Genomic DNA, 24399 nt, shown 5'->3' on the forward strand with positions numbered 1-24399 from the left:
GCCTGGCAAGCTGGTCTCTGAGCTCCCTGAGGTCTCCGCCTGATGCCCAAGGAAGGGAAGGAGAGGCGGAGACAGAGAGGGCGGGAACTAGAGAAGAGCAGCTGCCCTTTCTGCTGCTCTGTTTGCTCAACCTCCAGCCCAGCCCCCAGTTCCAACTCCAGAGCCTGATGTAGCAAAGGGTCACATTCCCGGAACCCTGGGCCTGGGAGAGCAGGGAGATAGGACCCTTGCCAAGCTCAGGGTCATAAGGTCATCAGGAGGGGGTATAGTATGGTGGGTCTGGAAGGCCCATGCTGTCACTCACCAGACAACTGCTTTACCTCCCTGTGCCTTAGTTTTCTTTTCAGTAAAATGGGACTAACAATACCTTGCCTCGTGGGGTGAAGAACAGACAAGATGCCCAGAGCCTGGAGTAGCCCCAAACTCATTTTCCGTTGAGGGTTACTGATCCATGATTTGTTCATCAGGCACATTCCTAGCTGGGTGCTCATCCACCCATTGTGTATTTAGTGCATTGAAAGAGGAGTGGGAGGAGAGATGAACTCTGGAGAAATTTTCGCTCTTACCGTAAAAGAACAAAGTTTCACTTAGTTCTTCTCTTGGATACATCGATCTTCCCAAACCTGTCTTCACAGCACAGGAACTGGGTAAATATGAACCGACTGGACCAGATTTGATTCCTGCGTCTTTCACTAATTCACCCATCCTGGGCAGGCCACACCGCCCTCACCTTCAGTCTCCCCATCTGTAAAGAGTGGGCTCTTTCAGCACACTTTTAGACTTTCATGAGAACTGTGATTCCTCTACCCAGAAAATGTCCCGCTGGCACAGAATGGCTGATTTTTGTGCTCAATTTCAGGCGTCCACAAACCACCACCTGGAGGAAGTGATCCCAGTCTTCAGCTGACTTTTTCTGTTCTATAATCAGGGAGTGTGACTTAGGCCAATCTCTTCTCTGTGGGCCTCAGTTGCATCAGCTGTAAAACGGAACACTAATCCCTACCCCATAAGCGTGTTATGAGGTTTAATTGAGAAAGGCATAAAGGGCATTAAGAGTTGTACAGAATCGGGGATGGGGGGGGGCCGGCCCGTGGCTCACTCGGGAGAGTGCGATGCTGATAACACCCCAAGGCCACAGGTTCGGATCCCATATAGGGATGGCCGGTTTGCTCACTGGGTGAGTGTGGCGCTGACAACACCAAGTCGAGGGTTAAGATCCCCTTACCGGTTATCTTTAAAAAAAAAAAGTTGTACAGAATCGTTATTATGATTGCTTTAACCACCAGTAGGGGAGGGGGCACACTCAGCGGTGTTGCTCCCACATACCAGAATCATCAGGGAAAACGGAGACGATTCTCTCGCCCTCTGTCCTTTTCTCCCAAGTCCAGCGCAGGGGGCGGGGGATACGACTGAAGGGGGATGCTGGGCCAGGGTGTGGGCGTGGCTGGTGACGGCTTGGGGGTGGGGCTGCGCAGGAGGCGGGGCTTGGGCTTCTGTCCTCTGCGGCTCAGGGGCGTGGCTGCTGCAGAGCATCTCCCAGCCCAGCCGAGCTCCGGCTGGAGCCGCTCTTTGTTCCGGCCGCCGCTTCCTTTACCCTCCGGCATCTGGACCCATTCCTGGCCTCCCCTCTTCCTCCATCCGCCCAGTCCCTCCCTCTGGACCTGCCTGCATCCCCTTCCCCAACCGCTGCGCCCCGGCGCCTGCCCTCACCCCGCCCCCAAACTTCTGGCCGGTGCTCTTGCCGGGTTCCCTCCTCTCCGTTCCTCCCTGCTTCGTCTTCTTCCCTCTCGTCCCCTCTCGGGTACCCCTTTTCCCAAAGTCGGGGTCGCCCCGCCCCTCCAGGCCCCGCCCCTCCAGGCCGGGGATGTCCCCGCGCTCATGGTCCTGACACTGCTGCTCTCCGCCTACAAGCTGTGCCGCTTCCTCGCCATGTCCGGCCCACAGCCGGGCGCCGAGCGGCTGACGGTGCCGGGGACTGATGGAGGCAGCGGCGCGGGCCCGTGGTGGGCTGCGGGCGGCCGCGGGCCCCGTGAGGTGTCGCCTGGGGCGGGCACCGAGGTGCAGGGCGCCCTGGAGCGCGCGCTGCCCGAGCTGCAGCAGGCGCTGTCGGCGCTGAAGCAGGCAGGCGGCGCGCGGGCCGTGGGAGCCGGCCTGGCCGAGGGCTTTCAGCTGGTGGAGGAGGCCTGGTTGCTGCCGGCCGTGGGACGCGAGGTGGCCCAGGGTCTGTGCGACGCCATCCGCCTGGACGGTGGCCTCGACCTGCTGTTGCGGCTGCTGCAGGCGCCAGAGCTAGAGACGCGCGTGCAGGCCGCGCGCCTGCTGGAGCAGATCCTGGTAGCTGAGAACCGGTGAGGGCGCCGGGCTGGGCGGAAAGCGCCGCGTGGTGTGGGCTGGCAGGGGCGGCCGAACGCCTGGGCCTTGCACTGTGCCTTTGCCTGCCTCACCTCACTGCATCCCTGCACTGCACCTCTGTTAGGGATCAGCGTGTCCGTTTTACAAATAAGGAACTGAAGCTTGGGTAAGTTTAATTGCCCAGCGTCACACAGTGAACTGATGGTGCAGCCAGGATTCACTCCCAGAGCTACTGAGGTGAGGAATGGAGACAGGGAGAGGAGGAATGGGGTAGTAGGACAGGAGCTTGTCCCGGTTCTAGGGATGGACATGGCATCCTATTGCCAATGCCCCCCTAAACCCACAGCTCTCCTCCCATGGGGCTGGGTGCCCTTCCATGCTACCTGCTTTCCTCCTCAAACCATTCCCCTCCTACTGAGAGAGGAAGGGAACACAGTGCTCAGAAAAGGGGAGGAAGACCTCTCCTTTCCCCGGTCAGCAGGCTGAAATGCGTGCTGACCTAAGGTTACTCATCCCGTTTATGCCACCCAGTCCACTTCCTGCTTCATCCTTCATAGGGTCACGCACGTAACAGACCAGACATGATCTCATTCTGCAGCTGCTGACCGGGAACAGAAACTTTTCTGCTGGGATGAATGGGTGGGGGTGGGGGAAGAGGAACTGAGGTGCAGAAGTAGGGAGAGGCCAGAGCCTGTGTTTTCTCTCCCTTTCCTTTGGTACATGGTACCAAAATACAGTAAGTGGGGTCAAACCGAGGCCTGGTTGCCACTCTTTTCCCTGCCTCTTGAGATCTCCCCTGGAGTATAAAGACCCTTGAGGGCTCAATTTCCCTCCCTCTAATGCCAGAGCAGACCACACTGTCACACTCTAGTCTCGTGCTGAATTCTCAGGCTCCTCAGGCTTAGGAGAGTTTTGGAAGAGTCACTTTTAGCTCATGCAACTCTCAAAAGTGTGATGTGAGAGGGTTAGGGGTGTTTTACTTGCCATTTTCATACAGGAAAAAAATCACCTTGTGATTGATGGAAATTATACAACCGTCAAAAATGTGTGAATTGGGCCGGCCTGTGGCTCACTCGGGAGAGTGTGGTGCTGACAACACCAAGTCAAGGGTTAAGATCCCCTCACCGGTCGTCTTTTATTTTAAAAAAAAAAAAAATGCATGAACGAAGCAAGTTAGGTTGGGAGACCAAGACAGGGTTCTGCTTGTTCAGCAAGTCTTTAACCTTCCGTGTAACATCAGGTGCCCTGATGGGGATAGGCCATGAATTTGGAGGGCTGGAAAATGGAGTGGGTGCTTGCTGGGTGTGGTGGGGCCCGGGTTGGCAGGTGTGCCCTGTAGGTTTGATATGTGGGGTGGGGCAGCTACATCACTAGAACCCCCGGAGGGCGGGTGCAGCCAGCACCCTAGGAAAAGGAGGGCTGCAAGATTCAAACGGCATTGACAATTTTTCCAGGCTGAAAATGACAATCCTAACCTGCTTCAGAGTTACAGAGAAAGAAGTCACTAACCAGTGTTGCTTGTCTCAAGAAACAACAAGCTGATGCTGGTGTCTTTTCAGGACCAAGGACAGAGGGCAGCACGCTTAGTTGTGATCAAACTTCCAAAGAGAGGCAGGGTCTCTGCACTCCTCTAGACTGCGCTGGGGACAGGACTGGGAGGGAAAGAAGAGGGGGCAGCACACTGAAAATTTATGTTTATGAAACCTTTTTTCTCCTCCACCAGCCACCCCCCCACTGTCACCTCTTAAAGAAGGTTCTTCCATCGGTGCGCCCACCCCTTTTCGTCACTCTTCTTCTTGCAGCTCTCTTCTTCCCTGGATGACTGATCCCACTGCCCAGGAGCCTAGGCCACAGTTTCCCTCACCCCCAACTATCAGAAGAAATCCAACAGGGTAGGGATCTCCAAACCTGGCCCCACAACACCCAGTAAGGGTCCCATCTGACTGCTAGCCCTCTAAATTCACAGCCCATTCCCCTCAGGGGACCATAATGAATGTATCCTTAGAGAGGTTAAATGGCTTTCCCACGAACACATAATGAGTCAATGGAGGAGACAGGCTTAAAAAGAAACAAAAACAAGGGCCTGCCCGGTGGCGCACTGGAGAGTGCCCCGCTTGGGAGCACAGCGGCGCTCCCACCGAGGGTTCGGATCCCATGTGGAGACCGGTTCCCACTCACTGGCTGAGTGCGGTGTGGGCGCAACACCGAGGGTTGTGATCCCATTACCGGTCAGTAAAAAAAGACAAAAAGGAATTAAAAAAAAAAAAAAAGAAAAAAAAAAACAAAAACAAAACTATCGCACATAAATTCAAAAAGTACAAAGGTACAAAAAAGCTATACAGTTAAAAGTTCTTCCCAACCAGTCCTCCTCCCAAGAGGCAAACCACTGTAACATGTTTCTTGTTAATCCTTCCAGAGAGAGTCTATGCATATGCAAGCATTTGCATATATATGTATATTACATATGCATGCTTGTTATATATATATAATTTCCCCCTCCTTTGGATCTGGGATTTGAACCCAGACCTGCGTGTCTCCAAAGTGTGTGCCCATTTCACCAGGGTCACAGCCTCTCAGGCTACAGACGAACTGGGAGCTGAGCGAATGGTGATCACAACAGCACACAGTTCAACTCTGTAAATGTGCCAGGTGCATAGGGAAAGGTGAGGGCTGGGGGTCAAGAGACTCAGAATAAAGTCCTAGCTCTGAATTGATGATCCTAAGCAAGCCCTTAGGTAAAGTCCCCTGGAAATGAGGGTGTTGGATGAGGTGATTTCTTAAGCACATCATGGCTCTGATATCCTAGAAGTTTAGAAGCATAAAGTGAAGATGAAAGATCTTGAACTCTGGAGATAACAGACCTGGGTTCAAATCCCAGCTGTGCTTCTCAGAAGCTGCGTGATCCTGGACATGTCATATAACCTCTCTGAGCTTTGGTTTTCTCATTGGTAAAAGGAACAACTGCAGTTACAGCTGCCCCAGCGGATGATTAGGACCCGCCTGTTCCTTTGGAGATGGGCTGCGGAAAAGCTGAGTGGTTAGCTCAGCAAAGGTGTGCTGGCCTTATGGCATGTTCTAGACTCAGCTGGGCCCTACAGTGGACACAAAGTCACAGGCACTGTGGTCACTGTTGTGCCCACTGGGCAAGGACTCCACGGCTTGCTGGGCCTCTAAGTTTCTGGGGGATAATGTCACCTGTGGAGGACATCGTTTGTGGAGATCAGAAATGCAGGAAGCCTAAACTCTGCCTGGAGTTTGGCAACTCTCCTGCCTTCTCTGTTGGCCTCCAGGCTCTCTCCCTTAGACCTGTCCTCCCCACAGCAGTCAGAGTGAGTTTCCTAAAACCCACACATGATCAAACTACTCTCCTTCCTGAATCTCTTTAATGGCTTTCCATTTGCCATCAAGATAAAATACATGGGCTGGCCAGTTAGCTCAGTTGGTTAGAGTGTAGTGCTGAGAACACCAAGGTCAAGGGCTCCGATCCCCATACCGACCAACTGCCAAAAAAAAAAAAAGGATAAAGTACAAATGCCTTGAGATGGCTCAAAAGGCCCCCAGGACTGAACTCTTTGAACCCTCTGCCTCAGGCATGTGGAAGTGTGGCCAGCTCCCCCAGCACACCAGCTCCCCAACACCTCCAAGCCTTATGCATACATCTATGCCTGGAATGCAATCTCCCCTTCTCCTCCTGATTAATGCCCCCACCACCCTTCTGACCTAACTCCACAGACAACCATTCAATACATTTAATGTGTATCTTTCTATCTGTGTTCTGCTAAAATCTTTATTTGTGTGTGTGTGTATATATATTTTTAATTTACACGAATGGTGCCGTGCTATATAGCACATTCTGTTTCTGACTTTTTCCTACTCAGTATAGGTGTTCAAGATCTTTCACATTGCTGTGTTATCACCTGCTCAGTCACTTGTAACTGCTCCAAAATCTTCCAGAGTGGGCACCTGCCCATGTTACTTCTGCTCTGCCAGACTTGATACTAATTGCCTCCAACTTCCTCACACCACAAATAACACTGTAGTGAACATCCTTGTCCACGTGCACTTGTCGGTGTGTGTGACAATCTCTTTGGGAGAGACTGCCTGCTCTCCAGATGGACCGCCCCAGCCCGCACCTCCACCCGCAGTGCTTCGGGGCGTTCACAGCCCTACACCCCGCCAAGCCTCTGCATCATCCAGCTTCTGGTTTTGCCCGTCTAATAGGTGTAAAGTGATAGCTGTTGTTTTAATTTTTATTTCTCTGATTATTAATGAATTAGAGCATCTCTTTTTCTGCTTGCTTACATTTTGGATTTCCTCTTTTGCAAATTGCCTGTTTATGTCCTTTGCCTGTTTTCAATTGAATGTATTGCTTTTTTCTTGCTGATTTGAATATGTGCTCATATATTCTATATATGAATCCCATGCTGATCTTATATTTTTTCTGTTGGTTTTAGACATTGCAGTATCTATGACCTTCTTTCTGTTCCTCAAACATGCCTGCTCATCAGCCCTCAGGGCCTTCGTCCTTGCTCTTCTCTCCTATATTTGCAGACAGGGGTTCCTTGACATTTATCTCTCAAATGTCACCTCCTCAGACACATCCCTCCATCAGGCACACTCCATCACATCATCCAGTTTTGCTATAATCATGGCCATATCACTACTATCTCGTTCATTTATTGCTTACTTGCTTATTGTCTGCCTCCACATTAGCTGAGGATAAGCTCCAGTGAGGCTTAGCCACTGTTTAACCTCAGCCCCTAGCACAGTGCCCGGCACACAGTAGGTCCTTAACAAACGTCTGTTGAATTAATGAATAAATACTCTCAGTCATGGAGCATGGAGTGAGGAAAAGTTTGAAGGCAAGGGTGAGGGTGGTGTACGCCAAGTGACACTTCAAATGATGATAAGTTAACATTTGTGCCAGGCCCTGTGCCAAGCATTTTATATGGATTATCTCATTCGTCTTCATAATAATTCTATGAGGTAGGTATTCTTATTTTCCTATTTATGAAATGGGGAAACTGAGGTAGAGAGAAAAAGGAAGGTGTCCAAAGTCCCACAGTTACAAATGGCAGATTAAGGGCCTGCCCGTGGCTCACTCGGGAGAGTGCGGTGCTGATAACACCAAGGCCAAGGGTTCGGATCCCATATAGGGATGGCCGGTTGCTCACTGGGTGGGCGTGGTGCTGACAGAAAAAGGAAGGTGTCCAAAGTCCCACAGTTACAAATGGCAGATTAAGGGCCTGCCCGTGGCTCACTCGGGAGAGTGCGGTGCTGATAACACCAAGGCCAAGGGTTCGGATCCCATATAGGGATGGCCGGTTCGCTCACTGGCTGAGCGTGGTGCTGACAACACCAAGTCAAGGGTTAAGATCCCCTTACCGGTCATCTTAAAAAAAAAAAAAAAAACAGGACCCAGGGAGTCTGCTCCCGAGCTGGGATCCTTGACCACTACACACGCTGCTCCTCAAGGGGAGGAGGCAGGGAGGAGGTGGCCAGGATGGAGCTCGCTCATAATCAGAGAAGTCTGGCCCTCCCGGGGCAGGAGGTGAGAGTGGGAGACAGGATGGATAAGGCAGGATGGAGTGAGGCCCTGAGAGGGTAAGTGCCCAGGGCCCCAGTGGGCAAGCCAAGCTCCCCAGGCAACGGTAACTCCACCGTCCCCTTCCGCTTTCTCCCGGCAGGGACCGCGTGGCGCGCATCGGACTGGGTGTGATCCTGAACCTGGCGAAGGAGCGCGAGCCGGTGGAGCTGGCGCGGAGCGTGGCCGGCATCTTGGAGCACATGTTCAAGCACTCGGAGGAGACGTGCCAGCGGCTGGTGGCTTCCGGCGGCCTGGACGCCGTGCTGTACTGGTGCCGCCGCACAGACCCGGCGCTGCTGCGCCACTGCGCCCTGGCGCTGGCCAACTGCGCGCTGCACGGGGGCCAGGCTGTGCAGCGGCGCATGGTGGAGAAGCGCGCCGCCGAGTGGCTCTTCCCGCTTGCCTTTTCCAAGGAGGACGAGCTGCTGCGGCTGCACGCCTGCCTCGCCGTGGCCGTGTTGGCGACCAACAAGGAGGTGGAACGCGAGGTGGAGCGCTCGGGCACGCTGGCGCTCGTGGAGCCGCTCGTGGCCTCGCTGGACCCCGGCCGCTTCGCCCGCTGCCTGGTGGACGCCAGCGACACCAGCCAGGGCCGCGGGCCCGACGACCTGCAGCGCCTCGTGCCGTTGCTTGACTCGTCGCGCTTGGAGGCGCAGTGCATCGGGGCTTTCTACCTCTGCGCCGAGGCTGCCATCAAGAGCCTGCAGGGCAAGACCAAGGTGGGTGCAGGTGTGGGGTAGGGGGGGTCAGGGGTTAGAGAGCGTCTGGAAAGGCTTCCCCCAGGAAGTGACACTCAACTGGGACTTGAAGCACACTTAAGAGTTAGGTGAGGCTGGCGGATTAGCTCAGTTGATGAGAGTGTGATGCTGCCAACACGAAGGTCCACAGTTCGATGCCTGTACTGGCCAGTCAAAAACAAAAACAAAAAACAAAACAGTTGGCTTGCTGATTAGCTCAGTTGGTTAGACAGCAGTCCTGCTAACGCCGAGGTCCGAGGTTGGATCCGTGTACCAGCCAGCGCCAAAAAAAAAAAAAAAAAAATTAAACTTCTGGGGCCGCCCAGTGGTGCACTCTGTAGAGTGCGGCGCTTGGGAGTGCGGCGGCGCTCCCGCCAAGGGTTCGAATCCCATATAGAGACCGGTCCACTCACTGATTGAGCGCGGTGCGGGCGCGACACCAAGGGTTGCGATCCAAAACAAGAGGATGAGGGGGGAGACATTCTGGCCTTGAAGGCAAGACTCGAAGTTTGGACTTGGTCTTTGGGGCAAGAAGAAGACACTGAGGTTTTTAAGCGGGGACGCTTGTGTTTTACAAAAATCACCTTGGCTGCTGTGTGATAAAGGAGTTGGCAAGGGGACCCAGCAGGAGGCTATGACTGGGGGTGGAAGGTGACATTTGACATGGTGGAGGCAGGAGTGGCAGCAGTGGCAGAGAAGCAAATTCAAGAGATGTTTAAGAAATGGAATTAGGACTTGGTGGCTGGGTGGAGAGAGAAGCTGAGGACGACTCCTGGTCACGAACATGGGCAACCCAGTGGACAAGGTGCACTGGGTGAGAGACACGTTGGAGGAGGCAGGGGAAGAAAGTGGGACTAATTATAGTTGCATCCACCTCACGATCCACCTCCTTGTTGGTTGCCAACATTGCCACAGCGAGAAAGTGAAATATTGAATTTGAGATGCCTGAGAGATGCCCAGCTGGGGAACTTCAATGGGCACTTTAGCCATTTGGGTCTGAAGTCTGGGAAGATGGCTTCTGGAGACAGGGACTTGGGGTGGACATACTGTGTCAGCCAGATAACCCCCACCTGAGTCCAAAGGGGTCCCCATGCCCAGGGTCTGAATAGCAGTCTTTGCTTGCTACTGCAACTTGCTTTGTGACCTTGGGCACCTGGCTTCCCCTCTCTGGGCCTCATTTTTATCCTCTGGAAAACTAAAGGAGTTGGACCTCAGCAGTGGTTCTTAACCTGGATAAGGGACTAATGATAGTTGCATTACCAAAAGTTTGTGGGTTTTGTTTCTTAAACATTACAGATTCGAGATTATCCCTATAATGTCACTCTCCTTTGCGTTCCTCTGGGGGGTCTTGGGGGTGGGTGAGAGCTGGTGCACAGGGAGTGGTGCACACCCCATGGCCCACCCTGTCCCTACCACAGCTGTCATCTGAGGTGCTCATAGAGTGTGTATCACATGATTGTCACCCATTATGTGTGTCTCTGCAGATCAAGAAGAGACTGCTTTGTTAAGGGGTCTCCAAGGCCTCTTCCAACGGGCAATGTTCTAGGAGTTTCTGGTTCTTCTCTCTGCGCTGCAGAGTTAGGCCGTGGGAGGACTTGCCCTTATAAAGCAGGTCATTCTGCTTTGGGAGAAGGGACTTGAAGGGAAGTAGGGAGTGAGGACCCCAAGGATTGGATCTGGCCAGCAGCCGTGATCACCACCCCATCACCTCTTTCCCATAGAGGCCAAGCAAGCACAGTTCAGCAAAGACATACTGAGCCCTTACTCTGTGTCCTTCATCATGCCAAATATGGGGCTTCAATCGTGACTAAGACATGTGCTCAGCTTATAGTCCAGTGGAAGTTGTGTTATCACCTAGTGTCAACGGCATTCAGAGTGTGGTACAAGTCCTAATTGGAGGTCGTAGGCCAAGCTGTGGTGGAATCAAAGCAGGCTGCACAGAGGAGATGCTAATCAGTCTGGATGCCAGTGGATTCCCATGAGCAGGCTGGAAGAAATAAGGGTTTGGGAACACCATGGGCCGAGGCGTGTGTGGGGGTGGGTGTCATGCAAGTGTGGGTTGGTAGAAGGCTAGGTGAGCTGGAGGTGGTGGGCAGGGGCTGCACTGTGCCAGACGTGGCGGCCATACCAAGAGCTCAGACTTTGTCCTAGGCCAGTGGAAGCTGTAGAAGGGACATGTGAGGGGGGCCTGCTCAAGAATGGAGAGAGCTTCAGGAGGGAGAATCCACAGAACTTGGTGACTTAGTGGGTAAAGGCAGGATGACAGGACTTTCAACGGTGAGAAGAGGGGAAGGGAGGGACTGGGCACTTTGGGGGACGGCGGACAAGCTGGTGGACCCTAGACCCCCTCTCCCCACCCCATCCCTAGGTGTTCAGCGACATTGGTGCCATCCAGAGCCTGAAACGCCTGGTTTCCTACTCCACTAATGGCACCAAGTCGGCACTGGCCAAGCGCGCGCTGCGCCTGCTGGGCGAGGAGGTGCCGCGGCCCATCCTGCCCTGCGTGGCCAGCTGGAAGGAGGCCGAGGTCCAGACCTGGCTGCAGCAGATCGGCTTCTCCCAGTACTGCGAGAGCTTCCGGGTAGAGCCGCGGGGTCCGCTTCCCCCCAGTCGGCGACTGCACCCCCTCCCGGCCCTCACACCCATGGCGCCAGGTTGCCCTTTGGGGGGCGGGGAGCCTGTACTCAGCCATCCGCGGGGTCACTCAGCTGTAATCTGGGTCCCATCTGCCCCCGCCGCTGCCACCTCCAGTTGCTTCTCCTTGCATCTCGTGCTTGAGGTCCAAGGGCTTAGGAGGAGAGCCCTTCCTCACACCTGATCTCTCCCCCAGGAGCAGCAGGTCGATGGCGACCTGCTTCTGCGGCTCACAGAGGAGGAACTCCAGACCGACCTGGGCATGAAATCGGGCATCACCCGCAAGAGGTACGGAGTCTCCTGCCTGCCTGCTCGCCCGCCACCAGGTCTAACTGACCGCCCCTTCCACCCCTAGCCTGTCCAGAGTCAGGACCTCAGCTTCTTCTCCTCCATGGGGTGCAGGTTCTTTAGGGAGCTCACCGAGCTCAAGACCTTCGCCAACTATGCTACCTGCGACCGCAGCAACCTGGCCGACTGGCTGGGCAGCCTGGACCCGCGCTTCCGCCAGTACACCTATGGCTTGGTCAGCTGTGGCCTGGACCGTTCCCTGCTGCACCGAGTGTCCGAGCAGCAGCTCCTGGAGGACTGTGGCATCCGCCTGGGCGTGCACCGCGCCCGCATCCTCACAGCTGCCAGAGGTCAGCCCGCCCACCTGGGACCCCCTCTTCCTCCAGCTGCAGCCCCAGAGGAGGGAGCTGAGCCGCAGAGCCTCCTGGGCGGTTGGTTGAGCACAGATGCTGCGACGGCTTGGGCTCTGAGGGTGGGAAGATGAGTATGTTGCACTTTCCTTCAAGAAGTTCTCAGGCCGAGGTGGGTAGGAGGGGAGTAAGGCAGGTATATACATAGGCAGATGGCCTGCCTTGGCTTATTGGGCCCAGGGGAAGCTCTGGGCAGGATCGGAGGGGCACAGCAGCCCTGTGGTCAACCATGTGAGGGCAACTCAGGGTGAGGTAGGTGAGTTCCCTTCCTGGCAGTGTGGGGTCCATCAGCCCCCATGTCCTTGCTATGGCCAACCAAATCTGTGAAGAGATGGGAGCAAAGAGTGAGGCCACAGCTGCCCCATATCTTGAGATGGGGGCATCTGTCTTCTGAGGAAGAAAGTGGGCCTGCCACACCAAACGGGACCGTCACCGTCCTGCACTTCCTAGCCACGTCACAACTAAAGACGAAAAACGGGGAATGGGTGCACAACAATGTGAATGTACTTAATGCCACTGAACTAGAAACTTAAAAGTGGTCAAAATGCTAAATTTTATGTTACGTACATGCTACTACAAAAAAAACCCCACAAAAACCCACAACAATAAATAGGAGGTGACCCCAGCAGGAAGCATGCCTAGGACTACAGTGGGAGCCCAGAAGAAGCACAGCCTGCCTGTCCACCCAGGCCTAGACCTGGGAGAGGAGGGGATGCCTGACCAGGTCTTCAGGGGTGCACTGGGCACTGTGGGGAGCAGGGGCAGCGAGGAGGCAGTGTGGAGCATGGAGGGTGCATACATGGGGTGTGGGTGGGAACACGGCGGCTTATCCTGTTACCCAATGGCTTACAAAGGCTGGGTTCTGAGGGTGCTTAGAGTGGATTCTAGGGCTCCAGCAACCCTCTTTTTTTTTTTTTTTTTTTTTTTTAAGATGACTGGTAAGGGGATCTTAACCCGTGGCTCGGTGTTGTCAGCACCACACTCAGCCAGAGATCGAACCGGCCATCCCTATATAGGGATCCGAACCCGGGGCCTTGGGGTTATCAGCACCGCACTCTTCCGAGTGAGCCATGGGCCGGCCCTTCCCGCAACCCTCTTTTTTTTTTTTTTTTAAGATGACTGGTAAGGGGATCTTAACCCGTGGCTCGGTGTTGTCAGCACCACACTCAGCCAGAGATCGAACCGGCCATCCCTATATAGGGATCCGAACCCGGGGCCTTGGTGTTATCAGCACCGCACTCTTCCGAGTGAGCCATGGGCCGGCCCTTCCCGCAACCCTCTTTATTCACATTTTTTTTTTATTTGGCGGCTGGCCGGTACAGGGATCTGAACCTTTGACCTTGGTATTATCAACACCACATTCTAACCAAGTGAGCCAACCAGCCAGACTATTCATTAACTTATTTTTATTTACTAATTTACTATTCAGCTAATATTTATTACCTATATACCAGGTACTTAAGATATCTTAAGTTTTTTAAATATCTCATTAATCTCTATACCCATTCTATACTGTGTGTGGTAAATTTTTAAAAATCAACTTTAAAAACTTTTTACAGAATAACACGAGGCATAAGTAAACCTAAAAGTGTCCAGTTTGGGGCCGGCCCCGTGGCTCACTCAGGAGGGTGCAGCGCTGGTAGCGCTGAGGCCCCGGGTTCGGATCCTATATAGGGATGGCCGGTGCACTCGCTGGCTGAGCGTGGTGCTGACAACACCGTGCTGAGGGTTGCGTTCCCCTTACCGGTCACAAATAAAAAAGTGTCCAGTTTGAGGAGTTTTGAAAAACATCTACCCCTGTGTAAACTCCATAAAAATCCAAGATATAGAACATCTCCATGATGGGTGTTATTTTAAAGATAATGAAACTGAGATTTAAAGAGTTTGAATACATTTCCTGAGGTTAGAAAAGCCATTAGCTGACAGAACTGGAATTTTAGCTCTGTCTTTCTGCTTCATAAACAGACAATTGTCTATGGATGTAAAGTCTGAATATTATAAAAAGATGAATTCATTTGTCCATTTGTTCAGCAAGTATGTACTAAGCACCTACAAGAGATAAGGGAATGGGCTTTGGCCCAATTCTTTTGCTTCAACCAAAGCAGGTCAACTTTTATCATTTTTACATTGCAACTCCAAGTAAAACTCCAAGATTTCATGTTTAAAAAACAGGAGGGTCCTGGGGCCGGCCCGTGGCTCACTTGGGAGAGTGTGGTGCTGATAACACCAAGGCCACGGGTTCGGATCCCATATAAGGATGGCCGGTTGGCTCACTTGGGAGAGCGTGGTGCTGACAACACCAAGTCAAGGGTTAAGATCCCCTTACCGGTCATCTTAAAAAAAAAAAAACCCAGGAGGGTCCTAAGGCAAAAATAGCTTCCAAAAAATAGCTTCTATAGGAAGTAGGGAGCCATGCACAGTTGGTTTTTGTTTTTGTTTTTGTTTTCGTCAGCTGGCTGGTAAGAGGATCCGATCCCTTGACCTTGGTGTTACAACACCACGTTCTAACCAACTAACCAACAGGGACAACAAGCTTCCCAGATTTGGATTTTAGAAAGCTATCTCTATAGCTTTAGCAAATGGCGTAGATTGGGTAATCATAGCTAAACTTGGGGAGACCATTGAGGAGGCTGGTGTTGGGAGCCCGGACATAGGGAGGACCCTGGGCTGGAGTCCAGGATGTTTAGTAGGTAGAAGCAACAGAGCATGGAGCCTGGCTCTGATCATTGAATGTCAGCCCCACAAAGATGGGGTTTTGTTCACTGCTGTATCCCAAGCACTAAGGACAGTGCCTGGCATGCAGTAAGTGCTTTGTAAATATTTGTTGAATAAATGAATGAGAGGTGGGAGCTGAAGCTGATACTCAAGTTTCTGGCTTTGGTGAAAACTAGGAGGAAGGGGCAAGGGGAGGAGTTTGGACGGTCTGTGGGCAGCTGGCTGTGCAGGGCTGTAGTTCCAGAGAGAGGACAGGACTGGAGCTACATATCAGTGTCCCTAAAACACCATGCCTACCACCCGAGAGGGACTCATCAATAGTCAGTGGCCTTCCTTCCTGTAGGCCCCATCTCTCAACCTCAGGCTAGGCTGAAAGGGCTGGGTGGGTAGGAGACTAAGTCTTCAAGGGATTATGTGCCTCATGGTGAGTGATGGGAAGGGACCATCCTCACCATGCCATCTCTTGTCCACCCCAGAAATGCTGCACTCCCCACTGCCCTGCACTGGCTTTAAGCCCAGTGGAGATACCCCAGATGTCTTTATCAGCTACCGCCGGAATTCAGGCTCCCAGCTGGCCAGGTGAGGAGGGGCAGGCAGGCAGCCTGGGCCCTTGGGGCAGGGCCATGGCAGTGACACAGGAATTCTTTGCAGCCTCCTGAAGGTGCACCTGCAGCTGCATGGCTTCAGTGTCTTCATTGATGTGGAGAAGCTGGAAGCAGGCAAATTTGAAGACAAGCTCATCCAGAGTGTCATGGGTGCCCGCAACTTTGTGCTGGTGCTGTCAGCCGGGGCATTGGACAAATGCATGCAAGACCATGACTGCAAGGACTGGGTGCACAAGGTAGGTGCTGTGCCTCTGCGGTCCCAGCAATAGCACGTGGCCCAGGGGACAGGACCCTCCTCCCTTTCCTTCTTGTCTGCACACCCCAGCAACACTTAGCCCTGAAGCACCTCCCCGGCCTGGCTGGAAGGCAGCAGCCACAGCTCTGACTGAAATAGGACTTTAGCAAGCTACTCAGGCTCTCTGCATCTTAGTTTTCTCATCTACAAAATGGGATAACTTGCCTGTCCTATTCACCTTGTAGGATTGTTGTGAGGGTCAGAGAGGGATGAAAATGCTTTGAAAAATAACTTCTGTGAGGGGTAGGAGAGCATAGTGACAAGCAGAATGGCATTATTGTTAAGAACGCAAAACCATGAACTTGAATCCTGGCTCTGGCCATGGACAAGTCACTTCACCCCAATGAGCTTCGTGTGTATTACTGGAAAGTTGGGATAATGATAGTACATAACTCCCTAGGATATCGTTACGAGAATTAAAAGAGCTAGAGTTCGTGAAGTGCTTATCAGAATGCCTGGCACATAGTAACTGCTCAATAATGGTGGCAATAATTATTGATATAATTATTATGACTACTACATCTATTTAAGCAAATGAATAAAGGTAGGGATGAGAAAGGTGCCAAATGCCTACATGCATCATTGGTATTGCTTGCTTCATCACACAGATGAAGAAACTGAGGCTCAGAAAAATAGAATCATTTTCCAATGTCCACATTACTAGCATAGAAATCAGAAAAGCTGGGCTTCGAACTCCATCTATCTGATTCCAAAACTCGTGCTCTCTCCCAGGATCTGCGCTGTGTCCCATGGCACAGATCTGAGGAGTGTGAGGGCAGATGATGGGAAAGGCTTGGATTCAGCTGACACCAGAGATGATTGTCTGCATCTCTTCCACATTCACTGATATCATGTTGGTAGCTTGGAATCAGCCTTGGTGGGAGTATTTACACCAAGGAAATTGGCAACTGTTACAAACCAAGGTTTTGTTTTTGACTGGTTGGTTGGTTGGGTTTTTCTCCCCCTTGGGGAGCTGGTTGTTATACATTTACCAGCGCACCCCTGGCTGGATAAGAATTATGGAACCGAGTTATGGAATGCTTAAAGCAGGGTGAAGACCTGTGCTTAAAGCCCTGGGAAACAGGGAGCCCTTGGGCAGGAAGAGGGCAGTGGGTTTTAGGAAGAAGGCTCTGATACTAGAGCACTGTCCAGATTGACAGTGGGGAAGAGGGCCAAGCTCCAAAGGCCATGCAGGAGGGGCTGAGTACCAGGCCTGGGTTGGGACTGGGGCACTGGGCCAGGGAGACATCCTGGAGGATCATGGCTGATGATCCAGAGCAGGTGGCAGGCAGCCTTTGGAGAGAAAGAGAGGAGTATCTGTGAGCTCCATGAGAGTTCAGACCTCGTCTTGTTCACACTGCATCCCTGTTGTATAAAACCATGCATGGTACACAGAAGGCTCTATAAGAGTTTATAGGATCATTGACGCGACAGTTAAACAGAGGAGCGATTCTGATGAAGCTGAGATGACTGGGAGAGCCATGTCTATCTACTACATTTACCAGGTCAAAAGACTTGACTCGAATCAAGTTGCTGTTCTTAACCAGCTGAGTGATCTTGAATATACCCATATCCCTTTCTTGGCCAGCCTCTGAATCTGCACAATGAGCAGTTTGTACTCTCTTTTGTGCTGTATAATTCTGGATGAAACAAATGTCTACAGGTTCCCAAATACATTGCTGCAGGGTCAGAGTGCATCTAAATGCTCAGCAGAGAGGCAGCAGGGCTTGGTTGAAACAGCCCTGGACTTGGCCTCTGAAGGCTGGAGTCAGAGGTCTGGTCCCTCCTGAGATGAGCATATATGTGACTTGGTAGGAAGTTTCTTCTCCTCTCTGGGCTTCCTTCTCTTCATCTGTAAAAGGGAGAAGCTCCCCAGAAAGCCAGTCAAGGTTGAAGTTATGCAGGGTCTTTCCCCTGGAAGGGTAAGAGGCTTGGCACCCGTTGTTGTCCCAGCAGATGGTAAGTAAGGAGGGAGGTGGGTGGTGGGAGCCTATGCCTTGGCCCAGTTCCAAAGGCTCCATCATCCACTTTGGTTGTTTTTAGTGCTTAATTGCCTCTGATTCTACAACTCCTTTCCCCGAAGCCACATTTAGTGGCTAATCAATATGGAAAACCACAAGTGAACTGCACTCAAGAAGGTCCAATTCCCCCTTGAAAGGAAAGAAACATTCAATAAAGCACTTACCAGATCACCATTAATAGTAAGTAATATCCTCAGAACAACCTTGTGAGGTGGGTTTTATTATCCCCACTTTACAGAGGAGGAAATAATAACACCTATTATTTATTAAGCACACACCGTTTGCTAAGCGCTGTTCTAATCACTTGCCACAGAATACTGCAGTTATTCCATGCATCAACCCTACAAGACAGGGACTATCATTAACTCTGTTCTGTATATTAGAAAACAGAGACTTTGAGAGCTCATTATTTTTGCCTCAGGTCACAGAACCTGTGTCAGAGATTTGATGTGAACCCAGAGCTGATGATTCCAGAGCGCAGCCCCTAACGGCTATGATATGCTGTCCCATTCATTCATTCGTTCCTCCATCCATTAAATATCCAGCAAGGGCTGACTATGGGCAGGGCTTTGTGGTAGATGCTGAGATACAAGGTGAGTAAAAAACAGACATGGTTCCTTCCCTTAGGTATGGCAAAAACACATATTAAATTAACTCCCCATCAATTAAATTTGCAACTGTACTATGTGCCGGAGAGTCTATGAGAGCCTACAATAGGGAAATATGACTTGGTTAGGAAAGTGAGGGACAAGGTCTCTGGAAAAGTGTTGATTGAGCTCAAATCAGAAAAATGAGTGGACATTATCCAGGTGAAGGGGCAGGAAAGCATGTGCTAGACAGAGGAAACAGCATGTGCAAAGGCCCTGTGCAGGGAGGGAGGATAGCAAATCTAAAGGGCTACAAGATCTTTGTGGCTTGGGGGACAGTGTAGGGACGGAGTTTGAGAAGTGGACTGTGACCAACAACACAGGGCCTTGCAGACCACATTAAGAAGTTTGGACTTTATTCTAAGAGCCATGTAAAGTCTTGAATCTTTTTAAGTATAGGGTGACAAGATCAGATTTGTCAGATTTGCATTTTGCAAAGATTAGCTAAGTGAAAGGGCAACATGGAGAATAAAATAGAGGGGACAAAAGAGTGAATGAGGAGACCTAGTGGGGCTGAAGATAATGGGGGTTGGAGCAGGGTGGTGGTGGGGTGGAGGTAGAGAAAAATGGTGGATATGAGAAATAAGTGTTGACCTAAAAAGAAACTGAGACCAAATACATATAGCAAGGATTTATTGAGCCAAAATGATGACACATAGATCTGATCGCCCTGAAAATGTTTTCCAAAGAACTTAATATTTTATAATCACAAGAACCTAATATTTTATAAATCATAAGAAGGGGAAAGGATCAAAGGAAAGAGAGAGAGATAGCCCTGCCTAATTACTTTATCAGTAATTTTCTATTGGTCATACATGACACATAGATTTGGGGTTGTCGCTAAGTTACTTCCTACATGCAGGGATCTAGAGTAAGGGTAATAGGGAGTATTCTAGGTTATTTTATGGTTTTCTAACACAATTATGGCTGCTTCTAAGTAACATAGTCGTATAATGTTTTTCCAGGACAGGTGGATGTGATGATTGACATCCCAGATCTCCCAAGGCGCTATCATTTAGCTGACGTGGTCAGAGCAGATTCTTTTGTTTATTGTAGGTAAGGAGTATAGTTGGCAGGGCTCAGGATGGATCAGTCTGCCTGCAGGCGTGTGATGTTTTTCATCTGATGCCAAGTCATGTGGAGTTTTTTCTACACTGACAGCTAATTCTCCAGTTTCCTGACACCAACTAAGTGTCCCACAGTTCAATTCAGTTCTGACACCTCAGACCCCACAGGTTAAGAGCTCAGGCCCACCAGGCGGCCCTCACTTCAGACACAGTTGCAAGTCCTTCTGTCTGACTTGGCTACAAATTCAGGGGTTCCCATGACAACCTCCCCCCCACCCCATGCATAATTTGCTAGAATGACTCACAGTATGCAGGAAAGCACTTTACTTTTTTTTTTTTTTTTTTTTAAAAGATGACCGGTAAGGGGATCTTAACCCTTGACTTGGTGTTGTCAGCACCACGCTCAGCCAGTGAGCGAACCGGCCATCCCTATGTGGGATCCGAACCCGGGGCCTTGGTGTTATCAGCACCGCACTCTACCGAGTGAGCCACGGGCCGGCCCGAAAGCACTTTACTTATGATTAGTGGTTTATAATAATAATAATGATGATGATGATGATGATGATGATGATATAATTTAGGAATAGCCAAATGGAAGAGATGCACAGGACCAAGTCTGGAGGACAGGGGCTCCTAGATGTGTTCACTAACCTGGAAGCTCTTCAAGCCCCATCGTTTAGGGGTTTTTATGGAGGTTTCATTACATAGGCATGATTAATTAAATCATCAGCCATTGGTGATAACTCAATCTCCAGCCTTTCTCAGGAGGTCATGGGTGGTGCTGAAAGTTTCAACCCTGTAATCATGGCTCGGTCTTCGTGGTGACAAGCCCTCTTCTTGAAGCTAAGCCACCATCTCCCTCCTCTCCTCTCCCCCCCATTAGCATACAAAAGACACTCTTGTCACTCAGGAGATTCTAAGGGTTTTAGGGGCTCTGTGACAGGAACCCCGGACAAAGACCAAATATTTATTTTATTTATTTATTTATTTATTTTAAAGATGACCGGTAAGGGGATCTCAACCCTTGACTTGGTGTTGTCAGCACCACGCTCAGGCAGTGAGCGAACCGGCCATCCCTACATGGGATCCGAACCCGTGGCCTTGGTGTTATCAGCACCACACTCTACCGAGTGAGCCACAGGCCGGCCCCAAATATTTATTTTTTATTATACCATAAGGTATGAGGGAGAAGTCAAAGTAAACTTCAGGACCAGTGTCCCAGCCTGGGCCCAACTTCTGGCTACTGGCCCTCCGAAGTACCTGCCTGGCCCCAGGGTCCCTAAATGGGGACAGGGGTCTTTTCCTCCTCCCCTCTCTTCTTTCTCCAGGAGATTGTGACTGCTTTAAACTGTGGCAAGAACATTGTGCCGGTCATTGATGGCTTTGAATGGCCTGAGCCCCACGCCCTACCTGAGGACATGCAGGCTGTGCTTACTTTCAACGGCATCAAGTGAGCACCCCACACCCTGCCCTGGGGACAGAAAACTGAGGGAGGGAGGTGGGTACAAATCACCAGGCAGCACTTGGGCAAAGCAAACAGGCCCCCTGGGCAGCAGCTCCCTCTGCCCAGCCCGCTGACGTATGCTGCCTCTGTGCCTGCAGGTGGTCCCATGAGTACCAGGAGGCCACCATTGAGAAGATCATCCGCTTCCTGCAGGGCCGCTCCTCCCGGGACTCATCTGCAGGCTCTGACACCAGTTTGGAGGGTGCTGCACCCATGGGCCCGACCTAACTGGTTCCCAGTTCCCAAGCCCTGCTGTGCCTCCCATTTCTATGTCCTCCCTGAAGGAACAGCTCCTCAAACCAGCCTCCCTGGGCCGAGACATCCTGGGCTACTCTCAGGAAATGGCCCTCCCTGTCCCCCACCCTCACAGCCCGTCTCAAACCCACCTTCCTCAGTACCTGGCCCTGCCTTCAGGTGCTCTGTCTTGGACATGGGGAAGGTCCCTCTCAGTCCTGGAGACGCTGGCGATGGTGGGGGCTGCTGCACACTCTCCCTTCTACTGCCCTGACAGCAGCCAGCTTGAGGAGGGTGAAGGCAGGCAGCCTCTAGCAGGAATTAGGGCAATTCCAGCCAGGGATGAGAGGCCAGCAATGGCTCTCCACCCAGACTGTGCCTGGCCCCTGGGCTCACCACTCCCTGCCGCACTGTGGCCTTGACCTGTAACCACTCAGTGTCCTTAGCTGCCTGACTAGGTCCCAGGTCCCTTCCCAGCCTTCCTTCGGGGAGGCCTCCTTTGCCACATCCGGGTTGGGCCGAGCCAGCCCTCACTCTGGCCAGTCTACAGCTGCGGCCAGCTTTGCTGCACTAGCTGGTGCACAAAAGCCTCCTACTTGGGCCAGGGTCTGGGCAAGGGGAGGCCATGTCTCCAAGCCCACCCAACCCCATGACCTGGTGCTGTGCCTCAGGCTCCTGCCTGGCCTGGCCCTGCTGTCTTCCCCAGCCCCTCACCCACCCAAGGCTGCCCACCCATTTGCTCAGTGGGTGAGGAGGACCAGGCAGCCCCCTGGCAGCAACAGCAGCCTGGGCAGAACCTGCAGCTCTGTGGGAAGAGGCAAGATCCTGAGGAAGGGCAAGGGTTTCTACCTAGGGCAGTTTCTCCAACTTTAATGTGCCCATAAATCTCCTGGGAATCTTGTTAAAATTCAATCCAGGAGATCTGGGGTGGGGCCTGAGATTCTGCATTTCCCACAAGTTCCCAGGTAAGCTGATGTTGGTGTTCCAGGGAGGACACTTTGAGCAGCAAGTCTCTAACACACGAATCCCTGACAAATCTTTTCCATTTCCCAAACACTCCACTCCGTGGTCTCTGTAATCATTGGTGCAACCCAATCTGGCATTGTCTGCTTTTTACAGATAAGGAAATTGAGTCTCAGAAAAGTTGAGTGATGAGTCCAGCTTCCCAAGTCATTAGTGGCAGCCTCAGGATCCAGACCCAGACCTCCTGGCACCAAGGCAGGTGGTGGAATTGCTCTGAGAATCACCCTGCAGGCTGTGCCCGAGGCAGGGCTGTTGCTTCTCCTTTGTCCCAAAGGATCTAGCAGTGTGGGATGAGTTCTAGCAACAAAAGGCTGACCCAGGGGCCATACAGAAATAACTGAGCATGAATGTCCCTCTGCCCCACCCTCTAATAGACCCAGGCTCCAGCTAGTGCAGTCAGCCGGAAGGTGCCCTGCCTCTTCCCACCTCAAGTCTGGCTGAACTCCCAGACCCCTTCCCCACGGTGCTGGCCAGGTTACTCCTAGCTCTCGGGCCACATCATCAGATAGTCAAAGGTCTCTAGGCTTGGGACTCCTTCCCTCCCCTTCACTCCCTGCCGGAGATACTGTCTTCAGCCAGTCCTGGCCAACTTTTGGCTTTGACTGCACCTGATCCTCTTTCCTTGATGCAGCACGAGTGCTCCCCAGTGCCAGTCCCAGGGCTAGGTCCTGGCACGATGAACAAGGCAGACCAGATGCTGCCCTAGAGCAGTCAATAACAATACAGTGTATGCGTACCTCCAGGGAGGCTTTCTGTCTTTTTGTCCCCAGTCTCACTCCCTCCTGAGAGGCTTCCTGGTTTTTCTTCTGTTCAGTACACCCTTCTCTGCAGTCCATCTCCACTGTCTGGCTTTCTGGTTGACTTCTGCCCCCTCCTCTGTCTCTGAGAAATCAGAGCCCAGCCTCCAGCCCCAGCCAGTGCAACTGAAGTGACGAGCCACCCCCCAGCCGGGCCAGTATGTGCAGGGGTGACTGCCTCCCATGCTGTGACAAACACTGCTCAGGTCACAGCAGGGCAGCACCAAGGCCTTCACCTTCCACCTAGGCCTGGCCCCTCAGGGCTGATCCTGACAGAGGGCCCAGAGGTAGCCTTTCCCACAGAGCCTGCTCCAGCACATTCTGCAGGGTCAGGGTTTTCTGCTTGGCTGGGCTGCAGCTGCTGGCCCTGGTTGGGGCTGAGTCAGCTAGGTCCCCACCCCAGGTGCCAAGAACTTGTCAGGAACATTCAAAGGCCAAAAGTCACAATTCATTCATCCTTCCCCCAGGCCCACCTAGTACCATGAAGAGAGGTGTTTCATTCTAGAATGTATGAGGTGGGAAGGGTCGTCTCAGAGCATCAGCTAATCATGTTTCCTAACTTGTCCAACCAGGTGTGATCCCAATGATCAAACAAACTGGGGCATCGCAGACCTATAGCCTCCCAGAGGGGCTTGCTCAAGGTCACACAGCTGGCCAGATGTGGCACCCAGAGTAGAGCCCAGGCTGAGGCCAGCTCAGAGCCTTTCCCCTCTTCTCCTCACAGCCTCATGGTGGTTGAGTCAGTGGGGGGCCCTCCCCTTGCTTCGGTCTCCCAATTACGAGGGGACAGTGAGGTAGGGATTCTGCAAACAGGGGCCCAGGCTGCAGAAGCCCCAGCCGGCCCTGGCTTGCCTGGCTACCCCCTTTTCACCTGCATGACTTGCAACCAGAAAAACCAGCTGGTGGGAGAGAATGAAGGTAGAAAAGGGAGCAGGACCAAACCCCTCTGGCAATTCTGGCTTGAAGAGCCAAGTACCACCTGATTTGGGTCTGCTTGGGGAAGTTATGGCCTCAACAAAGCCAGTGCCTTAATATTAAATAATTCTGCTTTTCAACTTCAGGTTCAGACCTTCCTAACTCCCTAGAAATGGGCCCCTCATTCCCTGGGAAGCTGGGGCCCCTGGATCATATAGGGAATCAGGCCCAGCTCCCAGGTTCCTGTTGACCTACAGAGGCACAAGGGATGGTCTCAGCATATGGCTCTGCTGAAACGCCTGGCAATGGGAGGTGCTGGGGACTGAGTGGTAACGAACTGATTCTGCGTAGGCTGGTATAGCCAGGAAGATGGGTACAAGTGCGTTCAGGGTTGGGATCTGACTGACCCTCAGGAATGAGCAGCCAGGGCTCTGTCCTGAGCTTCTCCACTGGCCTGATGCAAGCCTGGCAGCCTTTCATCTCCCAGTGCTCAGGAGCAGAAAATGGCGAGTCAGATGAGGCTTTGGCTAGTCACACCCAGCACAGATCAAACAGGCAGCCCAGGGCT

The 24399-nt window shown here is 52.2% G+C and overlaps 1 protein-coding gene across 1 annotated transcript; it reads left to right on the top strand.

Annotated features, from left to right (window-relative positions):
- Positions 1–1813: 1813 nt before the first annotated feature.
- SARM1 (sterile alpha and TIR motif containing 1) lies at positions 1814–22861 on the top strand. Its single transcript, XM_008579793.1, has 9 exons — positions 1814–2348; positions 8040–8658; positions 11045–11257; positions 11507–11598; positions 11713–11948; positions 15200–15302; positions 15375–15564; positions 20687–20808; positions 20961–22861. The coding sequence occupies exons 1-9, from the start codon at positions 1879–1881 to the stop codon at positions 21088–21090; spliced, it is 2175 nt and encodes a 724-aa protein (XP_008578015.1). The 5' UTR covers positions 1814–1878; the 3' UTR covers positions 21091–22861.
- Positions 22862–24399: the final 1538 nt, after the last annotated feature.

This window comes from Galeopterus variegatus, unplaced genomic scaffold, assembly GCF_000696425.1.
Source record: "Galeopterus variegatus unplaced genomic scaffold, G_variegatus-3.0.2 Scaffold1955, whole genome shotgun sequence".
Classification (NCBI taxonomy): Eukaryota; Metazoa; Chordata; class Mammalia; order Dermoptera; family Cynocephalidae; genus Galeopterus; species Galeopterus variegatus.

Excerpts from the sequence above, each read along its gene's own strand:
- SARM1 (XM_008579793.1), top strand. The coding sequence starts at position 1,879 with ATGGTCCTGACACTGCTGCTCTCCGCCTACAAGCTGTGCCGCTTCCTC. Across the intron at positions 11,599-11,712 it reads TCGGGCATCACCCGCAAGAG|GTTCTTTAGGGAGCTCACCG; the intron begins GTACGGAGTCTC and ends CATGGGGTGCAG. Across the intron at positions 20,809-20,960 it reads CTTACTTTCAACGGCATCAA|GTGGTCCCATGAGTACCAGG; the intron begins GTGAGCACCCCA and ends CTGTGCCTGCAG.